Source organism: Pseudorca crassidens, chromosome 3 (genome assembly GCF_039906515.1).
Source record: "Pseudorca crassidens isolate mPseCra1 chromosome 3, mPseCra1.hap1, whole genome shotgun sequence".
Lineage (NCBI taxonomy): Eukaryota > Metazoa > Chordata > Mammalia > Artiodactyla > Delphinidae > Pseudorca > Pseudorca crassidens.
The window spans coordinates 127,371,609-127,385,111 of record NC_090298.1 but is presented as its reverse complement, the minus strand read 5'-3'; the positions used below and the strand labels follow the sequence as shown (position 1 = coordinate 127,385,111).

Here is a 13,503-nt window from a genome sequence, read left to right as displayed (position 1 = left end):
GGGACTGCTACCTGGTATGAGGACTTGCCTCCACCACTCCTGCAAGTTTCTCAGTTGCCTGAGAAAGCCATTGCTGGCCAGGAGGAGATGTCCCTTTTCTTCTTCAGAGCTGAAAACTCTCATGTAACATTTTTACTTTTATTCTGACAAACTCAATTAAAGTAACCAATTCGAGGGAAAATAACAGGCCAGTCTCCTACCTAATCACTCAGTCTGAACCTACTCATTGTTTTTCAACTGGGGCAACCCAGGTACCTCTTCTTGAAACTAAGTTCAAGGAAGACATACTCCTCACAGGGAGGGGTTTATCCACCACCAAATAAAACTTAGGATCATCAGCCAATAACGGGAGATCCAGGACCCGGGAGAGACTCAACCAAATTCATCTGGAATCACTGACGAGGCAGACAGGCACAAGGGGCGTCTGCTAGTACCAAGACTCTGGACCCTCATAGAGTTCAAAGGAGAAAAGTCTTCTCTGAATCCTTTCATGGTCACCAAAACTGTTGACTGAAAGAAAAAATGCACAACGTAAAAGTTGCAAGTTAAGTTTTATTCAGGGACCTTACTGAGGACTGTAGCCCAAGAGACAGCCTCTCAGATACCTCTGAGGTATCTTATCCAAAGAGATAAGGGAGGCGCCAGGATATATGAGTTTTTCTGCTGGAAAAACAAAAAAACACATAGTCAAGCATCAAAAGATAATCACAAAGAACACACATCTCAAGCTAACAATTTTAGTGTTTTTCTTTGTATGGGAAGATGCAAGCATCTGAGTTCATTGAAATTATTCTTTAGATATGCATTTTAACTATCTAGAGCCAGTCAAAGCATAGAATGCTTCCTGAATTTCCTTCAGGGTGAACTGTCAGTGGGCGACTGCAGTGGCTAATGGCCTAATCCTTGCAGAACTGGAATGGCAGGCCCTAAAATTCATTTGGAAATTTGATTGATGCATGAAACCCCAAAGTCTTGAACCACATAAACTATGTACATGGGAGGGTTTTGTTTTGTTTTGTTTTGTTTTAATTCTAGAGTTTCTACTATGCACTAGGGATATAAGGGAACATGGGAATAACTAAACTACAGCTTCAGAGACTTGGATTCAAATCAGAGCCCTGCCTTTAGGCAAGTGAAGTAAACTTTTCTGAGCCTCGGTTTCCTCATCTAATGAGGATAATAAGAGTGCCTACCTTATGTAACACACTTAGTCTAGAGCTAGGCACATGTGAGTGTATTATCATTTTTATCTAGGCAACAGGAGAGCCATAGTAAACAACCACAGGCTATGAAAAGGTGGCTGAGGAAACAAGGATGGGGTAATAAATTCCACCTGAGTATTGGTTTCATTGTTGTTTTTGAAGTCCCTAACTTCCAGCCCAAAAGAGTACTTGTGTTCATTTCCACCAGATTATATTGGGTTGGCCAAAAAGTTCATTCAGGTTTTTCCATAACATCTTACAGGAATCCGAACTTTTTGGCCAACTCAGTACAACCTCAGGCAAAGCATTCCCCGGCTGTCTGCCTCAGTTCTCTAATCTATTAAAGAGGGGCAATTCTTCCTAGGCCATAGAGTAGTGGAACTCAAACTCTGGTCAGTATCAGAACCACCTGGGGAACTTGGTAAAAATAGAAAGGCTCGAATTCTCCCTACTTCAATAAGTCTGGGTCTCTGTGTGCTTTACTATCTCCCCAGGTGATTCTGATAACACACCAACTTTCCAAACTGCGGTAAAAGAATAAAAAACACAAGGTTCTCTGTTTACTTTAAAGGGTCATAAAGATTCTCATTACTTAAATCCCATTTGTTCCACCTTCTATGGAGAGGTCAGGCAGTTCAGGCTGTCCTCACATAAGTTGTATGTGCCCCAACCCAAGAGGAGCTGGACCTGCGTCTCAGCATCCAGTGGGAATGAAAAGCACAGGCCCTGGGGTCCTCAGTCCCTTGGAGGCCCTCTATAATCTAGTACCTATTTCACCAGGGGGGAAAGGGGAGCAGTACCTTTCCCAGGATCACAATGGTAGAGCTGTAGTGGAACCCAGAGCTACAGATGCCTGGACCGGTGCTAGATGGGCTTATTTTGGAGGCTCTCGTCCTGGAAGAATCCCTCTTGCCTGCTGACAGGTGGTACAACAAGCTGGAAGTCTGCAGGCAGTGCCCTGCAGGTTTTCTTGTAGGTGATGATATCTGGGAAGGGCCCCAGCCAAATTCTAATATTCCAGCAGCCCTGTTCCCAAAAGCTTGAAGATTAACTCAGGGTTATTCTCCAAACCTGGAGAGGAAAGCAAGAACTAGTATTTTTTTTTTTTTTTTTGGCCACACCACATAGCTTGTGGAATCTTAGTTCCCTGACCAGGGATTGAAGCTGGGGCCACCACCACAGTGAAAGCGCCAAGTCCAAACCACTGGGCAACCAGGGAAGTCCCAAGAACTATTCTTTTTTTTTTTTTTTTTCTTTTGCGGTACGTGGGCCTCTCACTGTTGTGGCCTCTCCCTTTGCGGAGCACAGGCTCCGGACGTGCAGGCTCAGCGACCATGGCTCACGGGCCCAGCCGCTCTGCGGCATGTGGGATCCTCCCGGACCGGGGCACGAACCCGCGTCCCCTGCATCTGCAGGCGGACTCTCAACCACTGTGCCACCAAGGAAGCCCCCAAGAACTATTCTTATATCTGAACATCTCAAGACAATCTTATTTACTGATCTTGTTGCCTGAACAAGAATAAAGAACTATCGGTGGATGAGATCTGAGATTAACATCACATTATGGAATCTCTGCCGCCCCACAGGCCAGGAATACTGCCACGTAAATGGTGCTGGACAAGGGAATAGAGGATGTTTCTCAAACCACAGTGAGTGTTTCAGTTGATTCAGGGCAAGAAACTTGAAGAGTGGGGCAAGGATTCAAACCAATAGGTCAGTGTAGTGGTCAAAGCCTCAGCCTTCAGAGATAGAAAGATCTGACTAGGGTAGAGTTTGGGCTCTGCAGAGGATTTGCTGCGGCCTTGGGCAAGCTATTCTTTACTTCCCTGAGCCTCAGTTTCCACATCTGTAAAAACAAAATAACAGTGCTACCCAGAGAAGTAGACAGGCTTTGTGGAGTCTGAAGCTTATACCACTGGGAAGGGGATTGGGGGTAGCAGTAAGGGGTGGAGAGCGCCTCTTTAAGAAAAAGAACACAAAATTACAAATTCAAAATTGCATGTAGGACCTTGGAAAGGGTCCCGTGTGAGGGAGGGGCCCAGACAAATCTGTCTTGAATGCTACCAGTTAGCTGTGAGACCATTTAAATAAAGCTCGTGGCACATGAGATGATGACGTGGGGAATGGTGTGTCCTGAGTAAATGCTATGATTTTGAGGGAGGAGGAAATTTTGGCCCATTCATCTGTCACTGAAGCAGAGATAATGACAGAGAACGGAAACCTCCAAAGCCTTCTTTAGCTGCAGAGTTCTGTCCTGACTGCCACATGTGACCTTAGGCAACTCACACCCTTTCCTGAGACCAGCGCTAGGCTAAGGGTTGAACAATCTCTGCCTCTCCGTCCCTTTGCAAAAGAATCCCCGCTCCTCTCTCCCTGGAGCCTCACAGAAGCTAAGAAGCAGTTCGAGGTGAGTAAGTGCTCCTTTTTTTCCAGCTTAAGAAAGGGAGCTCCCAGAAGGATGCCTTAGAGCAGGCATGCAGCCAGTGAGAAGCGGAGCCCCTGCCCCAACGGAGGTGGCAGGGCGGGATAGATATTCTCTTGGATGTAGAAATAGGTTATTGGCTAAAAAGCCTGACGCGTTGGGCTCTCGTCCCTACTCTGTCACTTTTTTAGCTATGTGACCTTAGGCAGGTCCCTTTAGTTCAGATCCTGATTTCCTCATTAGTTAATTTATAGGACTAAGTGAGAAAATATAGGTAAAGCACTTAGAAGAGCATCTATCCCTTAGTGAAGTGATTAATAAATAGTAGTTATCAAAATGATCAGTGTCGTAGTCGCTGTTGCCGTTACTGTTGCTAGGTAAGCGGGGATGACTCCCTCCGCAGTGCCCTCCCCTCCTCTCCTCCTCCTCCTGGCCATTGCTCCTCTTCCACTGGGCTTCTTCGGGGCAGGAGGCGCACCCTCCGGCGGAGGTGGGCGGGGCCTCGTTCCCGCTTGGCCAGCGCCTGCTAAGGGCACAAGCCGCCGCTGAGCTGGGGTTTGCACCTGACTGGACACCTTCCTGCTCAGTGTAGACCCCACCATCACCGGGAGCCCTCTCTTTGTGAACAGCCATGTCCATGACAAAGAGTGCCGGGGGTCCCCAGGGAGCTGTTGACCTCAAACTGGACCTCAAGCCCTCTTCCGAAAGTGCCAAGAAGTTGCAGAACAAGGATTCCAGTTTCTTGGATGGAAGCCCTTCTGAGTCGCCGGACTTGGAAACGACCAAGGGCATAACGTGAGTGCTCTTTTCTGCCATCCCCAGTTCTGCCTTCCAGCCTGGAAGCTTGCAGTGGCAAAAACCCTGAGGCGGGTGTGTCTGACCCCCAACCCATCATGCAGCCTTGGGGAAACCAGAGCTGCAAAAGGTACAGTCAGAGACTGAGTCAACTTGAGAACGTAAAGGGGCAGGAGGGGAGACTGTCAGAAAGCCCTTAGGATAGAGTGATGTAGCCCCCAACATGTGCAGGTGGGGAAACTAAGGCAAGTTACCCCAGGCCACGCACTGGCTCATTGGCAGGATGGGGGCTGGACTCCAGTGCTGGCCCTAGAGTCTGTCTGTCTGTCTGTTTCTTTTTAATTGAAGTATAGCCCTAGAGTCAGTTTTGCTCCTGGCCAGTCCTGAGAATGTCCGGGAGAGGGGCAGAATCCCCAGCCTCTTGGTGGAGAAGGTGACACTTGAGCTAAAACCACAGACAACCAAGCACTGCCTCCTTCCTGCAGTTACCCGGGCCTGTGCTTCCATTGACAACTGCAGTGACAACATCAAAAGCGCAGTATGTAGAACAGTCTAGTTTCTTCCACCTCCCTGGGGTATGTGTGGGGGGAAGTGGGGGGGGTCACTCATGAGGCTTTCAGACCGTGATAAGGAGGGGTGTACTGGAAGAGTTTCGGCAGGAAAGCCAAGCTCCAGCTTCCTTCGCCTCCACCATTCAAGCAGCGTGGCTAGTTCACTGAGGAAAATGGGTGGGGCGACTGGCTGGCGTGGTGGTCAGGTTCCGCAGCTTGATGACGGAAATGTTGACCCTGTCGGTGTAGTAGAAAGGTCACTTGCATCCAAGGTGTGAGTCTGCTCCTTCTTTCTCGAAGCCTCAGTTTTCCCCATATGCAAAATGGGGACACATTGTGAATTTAAGGAGGTTGCCTGTGGCAGTTACATCTGAAAGGTTGAGTGTTATGTGGGTCGGGGGAGAGTGTGCAGCAAAGAGGGAGAAAGAGGCAGGCAAAGCTCCTCCCACTGCCACCCTGTGGGACCATTCAGGGATGGACACAATGACTGACGTTGTGACGGGGTTCACTTGCCCCAGGACTAGTCCCCCAGGGTTGCTAAGAATTCAGGATCCTGAGGGTGAGATCTCCAGGCCTTGGGGCCATCCACTACTGAGGTGGGCTATTTCTCCATCGGAGGCCTTGAGGGAACCAGTCCTGAACGGTTGGGTTGGAATAGTGACATCTTATGGAAAAACCCGAACGAAATTTTCGGCCAACCCAATAAGATATGGTTTGATGGCAACTTTAGCTACTTAAGAATCAAAGAAAGAAAGCAAGTCAGAACTAGCTCCTGGCTTGGAGGGAGGCAATAAACAGGTTGGGTAAGCATGGTACCTATGGAGTTAGCTCACCGGGGTTTGAATTCCCACTTTAGCTACTTACCAGCCTGAGCAAGTGATAGAACGTAGTACTCTAGTTTCTCCCCTGTGAGATAACAGTTGGCTCCTTCCCAGGGTGGCTGCAAAGACAATTTGTGCAGGAAGCCCCCAAGCTTAGTGCCCGTAAGCTGACTTCTGTGACTACAGTGACGGTCCGAAGTCACCAAAGGAGTTAAGGCTAGAACCCAGGTCTCCTGCCTCCCAGCCCAGTGCTTTGCACAGCTCACCACATTATTAAGTTGTCTGAGTGGCCCAGAGTTAAATTCAGATTTCCTAAGTCCTTTAGTTAGAAAGTTCCAAGTGACCCTTTGACCCTAGTTGCAAAACAAGTCCATCATTGGAGGGCCGTGGGGTGCAGTGCTCAATCAGCAATGTTGACACCCACAGGGAGAGAGAAAGGGACGCAGAGACTCTCCACCCTCTTTCTCCCACAGTTTTTCTCTTTAACCCTTAACAAATAAATGGGCAGGTCCTCAGGAAGCTAGAGGATTCAGGGATTAATATAAAGAACATTTATATTAATCCCTGAATGTTTGAGGCAGTTCTTCCAAAAATATTCCTCCTAACATTCATAGAGGCTCAGCAGAGTGGACATGTTGCCCAAGATAACACAGCTAGTTAAGTAATAGATCAAACCCATGCCCCCGAAGTAGAGGTGTGGAGTCTTAACCACTAGACCACCAGGGAAGTGCAGCCTTGGGTTTTAATCCCTGGTTTGTCCAACCCCAGAGACCAGGCTCCTTCCATAATACCTCTGCTGTTCTTCATAGTAAGTCTCTTCACTTGGAAGGCTGTCATGGGGAATTTCCAAGGTTTCTCAAGTTATAAATGTTAACCCGATACTCAGTTTAACCTTGTCCAGGTAAAAAGAGGTGTAAAAGTAGGTTGTTTAGTTAATTCACCACCAGAGAGGATACCTCCCTAGAACTTTACCCCGGCTGGCTTAGACCTTGTCTTCTGGACCACCTTCACATCTGTCTTAAAAGTCTGAGTGTTGGGTTTTGTTTTTGCCGGAGGTAGGAGACTTGCCATTCCCCAGTTTGATGTCCTGACCTGAGGGAAAAAAAAAATCCCTCTGGAGCCCAAACCCTAAACAACCCTGTCCCAACAGACCCCATCTGGGGACCAAGTCATTTGACCTCTTCATTAGTCACAATGATTTCTCTTTGCTGCCTGCCCTTTCTCCTTTTCTCTGAGTTCAGTCCTATATCTGCTACCAGTATTATGACCTTGGGCTGTTCGCTGCCCTCTCTGAGCCTTATTTCCCTCAATTATGAAATGGGGCTGTCCCTTTAACCCATCTCTCTGGGCTCCTTTCCGGGAGGCAGTCCAGTAAAAGTGGGATGAAGAACAAAGACTCTGAGGCAGTTCTGGGTTCAAATTCTGGCTCCCCAATATATCCTTAGGTAAGTCATTTTTTAAAAATCTCTATTCCTCAGTTTCCTCATCTGCAAAATAAGGGCAATAACCTGCTTCCTTGTCTTGACAAGAGGATTAAATGAGATAATACATGTAATCCTTAGCATAATGTCTGTTATATAGTAAGTGTTCTAATGGCATATATCAAGTGTTAGCTGATAAAACCAGGACAGTTCTGGGCAAACTGGGATGGTTGGTCACCCTACACGAGACCCAGCGTGCCAGCAAAGGCCGTGGAGACTGAAAGACAACCAGGAGCCCACCTATCCAGCTCAGCTCAGGTGTGGGCACGCTGGGACAGAATGCCTGTTGGATCTCCTCACCTCTGCACACCCATATGCTCATGTCTTTTTCCTCTCCTTTAGAGCATTCCAGGCCTTGGTTCACCTGGTGAAAGGTAACATAGGCACAGGGGTCCTGGGACTACCCCTGGCTATGAAGAATGCAGGCATCCTGGTAAGAGGGGCTGCCACAGGTGGGGCCAGTACAACTGGATGGTAGCAAGGAGGTAGGAGGACAGCCTCTAAAGGTTTTTAGTAGCCTACAGTGAGCAATCTTTCTGAAAGGCAGCTTAGTCCAGACTTGGAGTCTAGATATCTAGCCTAGGTTTGAGTTCTGACCCTGCCACAGACTTTGAGTGGCCTCAGCAAGTCAGTTGTCCACTGTCCGGGCCTCAGCTTCCTCCCCTGTGGAATGCAAGGGTTGGACTATGACTAGTTTTCCAGCTGTGCTCTGTAGAGCACTCGCTCTCAGGGGCACCTCAGAGGCCACTAAGGACCGCAATTCTGAGCCCTTACTCCTTCCACAATACCCCATTGTGATTACCTTTTGCACTTTCCCAGAGTACGACTTGAGAGCATCTTTGCAAGAATAGATAACATTGTAAGTCAAGTATACTTCAAGAAAGGAAAAAGAAAAGAAAGAATCGCTGTTACTGCTGAAAAGGGTTTGCAAACCAGTTTGCTAGAAAATTCTTTGAGTCCGGAATATTATCTGCACTACCAAATCTCTCCTGGCCGAGTTATTCACAAGTCCATTCTCTTCTCTCTTCCTTTGCCCCTTGGCCCTTCCTCCAGGTGGGCCCTCTCAGTTTGCTGGCCATGGGCTTCATCTCCTGCCACTGTATGCACATCTTGGTCAGGTGTGCCCAGCGCTTCTGCCACAGGTGAGGAAAACACCGTCCTCTTGTCACTTCCTTTGGTACTTGGTTCTCAGGGACATCCCAGAAGCATACCACATATAACAAGAGTTCACTTCTTAATTTCTTCCAACAAGGCCAAGAAAAAGAGAAAAGCATTTGGGGCAGGGACCTAAATGCAGCTCTACCACGTGACTCATTAGGTGATCTCAATCAGGCCATTGTGCTTATCTGCTTGGCTCATCTATAAATTGGGCATAAACAATCCATGCCTAACCCTGCCTCAGAGAATTGTCATGAGGATCCAATGGGATCAAGGATATGAGAACCACTGTACCCATGCGAGGTGTGTATTATTACCCATGTTATATAGTCACCATCCCACTTGACAGGTAAGGAAAACAAGCCACCGAGGAAATACCACCAGGTGTCAAAACCTGAACTAGCACTTGGGTTTCTGCCCCAGTGTTCTTTCCGTTCTAGCTGGGTTCTGTCTTGCTATGTGTCTCCTGACTTTTCAGTATATTAACTTAATTTAAACTACCTCTTGGTAACTGTATGCAGTCTCTCCTGCAGACTTAACAAGCCCTTTATGGACTACGGGGATACGGTGATGCATGGACTAGAAGCCAGCCCCAGCACCTGGCTCCGGAACCACGCACACTGGGGAAGGTACCTTGTTTTTGCTTTGCCCAAAGTAGGGAAGACATGTGGCTGTCAGGGATGCTCTCTTCCCTGGACAGTTGGCTCGTGTAACACAGAACGCTGGACTTCACATGAAAGGGATTCAATGGCAGTCTTCCTGATCCAGCCCCACTCCTTGTATATACAGGGTTCTCATTCCTTTGCTATGCAACTTGAATATCATTCACTTTTTCATTAAACCACATTTATGTAGTTGCGACTATGTACCAGGCCCTAGAAATACTGTGGGGAACAAGGCAAACAAAGCTTTGCCTGTGCAGAATCCATAGTCCAATGGGAAACACAGACCTTAAACAGTTTAGGACACAGTTACTTAATAGCCACTGGGATAAGTACCATGAAGGAAAGAAGTCCTAGTTGCTACCAAGTAGGTAAGGAGATGTACGTAGGTTCAGGTAGGCTTCCTAGGATGGAACAGTTGAGATGAGTTCTGAAGGAAGGCATTCTTAGGAATGAGGAATTACCTAGGGAAAAGTGGGCAGGAGCCTGAAGGGCCTTCCAGGAAGAGGAGCAAGCTATGAGGTCCTGAAGCAAGAGGGAGTATGTGACAGTTTCAGGTAGCTTGAGGGCAGATAGGGAGATGATGCTGAAGAAGGATCCGAGGGCCCAAACAAGCTGTACATTTTAGACCCTCTTCAAGGTCTTGTTCTTTTCTTAAAAGCAACCAGGAAACCATTGGAGGGTTTTAATCAGAGGCTTTCCTGTTTTAATCATATTTGCATTGTCTGAAGATCTGTCTGGCTTCTGTAAGGAGAAGAGATTGTAAGGGAGCAAGAATAGACTTAGACCCATGAAGAGGCTGTTGGCAATGTCCAGGCAGGTGACAGTGATGGCTGGGTCCAAGCTGGTGGCAGTGGGGATGGAGAAAAGTGAATTTGGTCATGATTTGGGCCCCAGGGTTGTGGGGAAAGGAAAGAAAGAGTCGAGGTTGACTCAGGCTTCTGATGACTTCTGTTTCGCGTATTCAAGCAGAGATGTCAAGTGGGTAGTTATATGTATAGGTTTGAACCTGTCTTCATGCAGGAGACACTGAAGTCATCAGCTATGATGCCAGGGGACAGAAGAGGTCTCTTAGGGAGAGAGTATATAGTGAGAAGAAAAGAGAGAAAAAGACCAAGACGTTGAGGGTTCCTTGGTGAGCTGAAGTCTACCTCCTGCAACCTCCACTTTTTTGCTTTTGGAGATGATGGAAACAGTCAACGCCTTCTGTCTCCTGGTACTTGGGACTAAATCTACCCTTTTGTCTTTGTTTTCCCACCTCTCCCCACCCTGTCTGTCTACTCTTTTCTACTCACCTCTAGATTATCAAAGTCTCTCTTGAACTGTGATGCCCCAAACTGCACTACCTGAGGCGTGCCTTGCTCATGAGCATCATGGGTCTGGCACGTCTCTTGACCCAAAGCCCATTCACATACTGAATTAATAAATTCAGCCTATTAGCAGACTAGGAAGGCTATGGGATGATTTCTAGTATTTTCCCAATTGTGTGACCCAAGAGGTGGCTTTTGCCTGTCGCAATGCGTCAGATCCTTCTACCTATTGTTGGGCATGTAAGGTAGATTTTCCTGCTCTATTTAGGAATTTCACTCCACTATTATCTCCTCTCCTATAACTTGAACTTCTTTTTTGAACTATGGGCTCTTCCTCTCAACATTGAAATGTGTTCATGTATCTCCATCTTAAAAATAATAAATTAATAAAGCCTCCTGGACCTTACACCGTCCTCTATCTCATATTCCATATCTGATTATTCAACAGATATCTATGAATACCTGCAGTGTGTCAGGAAGTGCTTTAGGCAGTGGGTTTACTACGATGAACAAAACAGGCACCTTCAAGACTGGAACTCACACTCTAGCTTTATGAAAGAATAGCCCACCCTCTAATTTTACATCCATACACCCCATTCACACCTCCTTCATGGATCACCTGGCTTTCCTGTCCTATACTTCTACTGAAGTCCTTTCCATCAATGTCCTAAAGGACCTCCCTATTGTACCTTCTTTGCCCTAGAGAACCTCTCAGCAGCAGTGGGTACAATTGACTGTTCTCTTCTTCAGACATTCTCTCTTCACTTGGCTTCTGTTAAACCCTTTTTCATCCTAGTTTCCCACCTACCTCTCTGGTCATTGCTTTGCAGGCTTCTTTGTTTCTGTCCTCCCTTTAAATGTTGGTGTTCTCTAGGGTTTGGAATGCTGCCTTCTCTTCTCACTCTGCACACTTTCCAACGCTAATTTGCCTTCTCAAGGCTTTATCCATCACTGACAAATCAACATTTCCAGACCCCAATATGTGGTTGTCTCCTGAATGTCTCCTGTAGGAACCTCAAGCTCAACAATACAGGTACTGAATGTGCCATTTCTTCCTCTTCCCGTAAAACCTGTTCTTCCTTCTGAGTTTTCCAGTTCATTTTGTTGTCCAAGCTAAAAACTTGTCACTCACCTTAAGTCACGTCCTTTTTCCTTCCCCTAGATATAGGTAGTCACCAGGTTCTGTAAATTCTAGTTCCCTAGTATCTCTTAAAATGCTTTCAGTTCTCTCACCCTAACAGCTACGTCTTTGTCCAGGTGGCTGCCATCTTTCACCTCCATTATCTGGTCTTCCCATCCTCAGTCTTGCCCGCTCCAATGGACTCTCCACATGGCAGCTAGAGAAATCCGCCTAATCCCTCTGCTGAAATGCTTTTTCCTCACTACTTCTTCACCATCTGCCCCTCCTCTTTATTCCTTTTTTCTTCTCTCACTCTCTTTCTTCCTCTTCCCAAGGGACTCCCGCTCAGGTATTGGTTTTTTCTAAGAAGGCTGTCTGCTCTTTAATTCGGATAAAATGCCCTTTTTACCATGGCCCTTAGTACCATATTATTATTTTTTTTATTTATTTATTTCTGGCAGCACTGGGTCTTCGTTGCTGCATGCGGGCTTTCTCTAGTTGCGGCGAGCGGGGGCTACTCTTTGTTGCAGTGCACGGGCTTCTCACTGCGGTGGCTTCTCTTGCTGTGGAGCACGGACTCTAGGTGTGCAGGCTTCAGTAGTTGTGGCTCGCAGGCTCTAGAGCACAGGCTCAATAGTTGTGGCGTGCGGGATTTGTTGCTCCACGACATGTGGGATCTTCCTGGACCAGGAATCGAACCCATGTCCCCTGCATTGGCAGGTGGATTCTTAACCACTGCGCCACCAGGGAAGTCCCGCCATATTATTTTTTATCCATCTCACCCACTAGTCTCTAAACCACTAGAGGAAAAGACCACGTGTTATTTGTCTGTGTATCTTCAGTGCCGAATATGGTGTCTGGCACGTGGTAGGAAAAAATTTTAATGATTGCTAATAAGTTGTGCCTATTGCCTTACATCAGTTAGTATCAACACAGAGCTGGGTATGGGGCAAGGTTCCTGATGATGAAGAATTTTACCACTGCTGAGTTGAGAGTGTGGAGGTGGTTGAGAAACATGTTTTTCAAAGAACTATTGTTACATCCCTTCTACTGCCCCATTGTTGATTGTGGTAGCAGGACCGAGGGTGCTGGTCGAGGGTTACCAACCCCTGGGAACAGAAATGGAAATGACAAGCCAGCTCTTCTTTTATAACAAGTTTTTTTCTTTTTCTCTCTCTCCTCTCTTTCAGGCGTATCGTGAGCTTCTTTCTTATAGTCACCCAGATGGGCTTCTGCTGCGTGTACATTGTGTTTCTGGCTGATAATTTAAAGCAGGTAGAGTCTTCTAGAGAAGGTGGGAGGGAAAAGAACATGGAAAAGGAGGGTCCTCTTTTTCTAGTTGTTCAACAAATAGCTTCTTCTCTTTGGGCCCTAGTATCCTCATCATACAATGAAGAAAGTTAAACTGAGTGTTATCAAAGAACCCAGGCTTCCCCCAGTTCACATATCTGCAGATTTCTGTAAGTGGTTACTTTATCCACAGTACCCTTTGTCCAAGAGTTGTCTCTAAAACTGGACCTGTCCTCAAGGTTGGTCTTTAAAATTGAGCTGGAAGTAACCTTGGATTTTGTCAATCGTCCTGCCTTGGTACGTAATCATCCTTAACTCTTCTTAAACTGATACAGGTCTTTTTGAATAATACCTAATCTTTGGGCCATCTGTATCTACCTTTAGCTGTTTAATCTCCTTGGTTTAACAGTTTTTTTGTCCCCGAGAAATTCTTCTGATCTAACCCAATATTTATCTTGGAGCAGTTTGAGCAAAATAATGTGGGTAATAACAGAGGCTATCCTTAATCAATAAGCTTAAAAAAGAAAACTATTCTTCAGGGCTCTTTTTCTGTTTATAGTAATACCAGAAACTTGGAAATGTAAACAAAAAATTAAAAAGAAGGAAAAAAAATAGTAAGAATTCAGAATTAGCTTCTATTATGTGTCAGGTACAGTGATCATTTTATAAGTTTTCCCCCATTTAATTCTCT

The 13,503-nt window shown here is 46.5% G+C and overlaps 1 protein-coding gene across 3 annotated transcripts in view; it reads left to right on the top strand.

Annotated features, from left to right (window-relative positions):
* Positions 1-13,503, top strand: part of SLC36A2 (solute carrier family 36 member 2) — a 114,907-nt gene that overhangs the window by 42,552 nt on the left and 58,852 nt on the right. For all 3 annotated transcript variants that reach the window (XM_067732325.1, XM_067732327.1, XM_067732326.1), the window contains exons 5-9: positions 4,254-4,419; positions 7,615-7,705; positions 8,326-8,414; positions 8,964-9,059; positions 12,713-12,797. In XM_067732325.1, the coding sequence (XP_067588426.1) occupies positions 4,254-4,419; positions 7,615-7,705; positions 8,326-8,414; positions 8,964-9,059; positions 12,713-12,797 (527 nt within the window). The remainder of the gene's footprint in view (positions 1-4,253; positions 4,420-7,614; positions 7,706-8,325; positions 8,415-8,963; positions 9,060-12,712; positions 12,798-13,503) is intronic.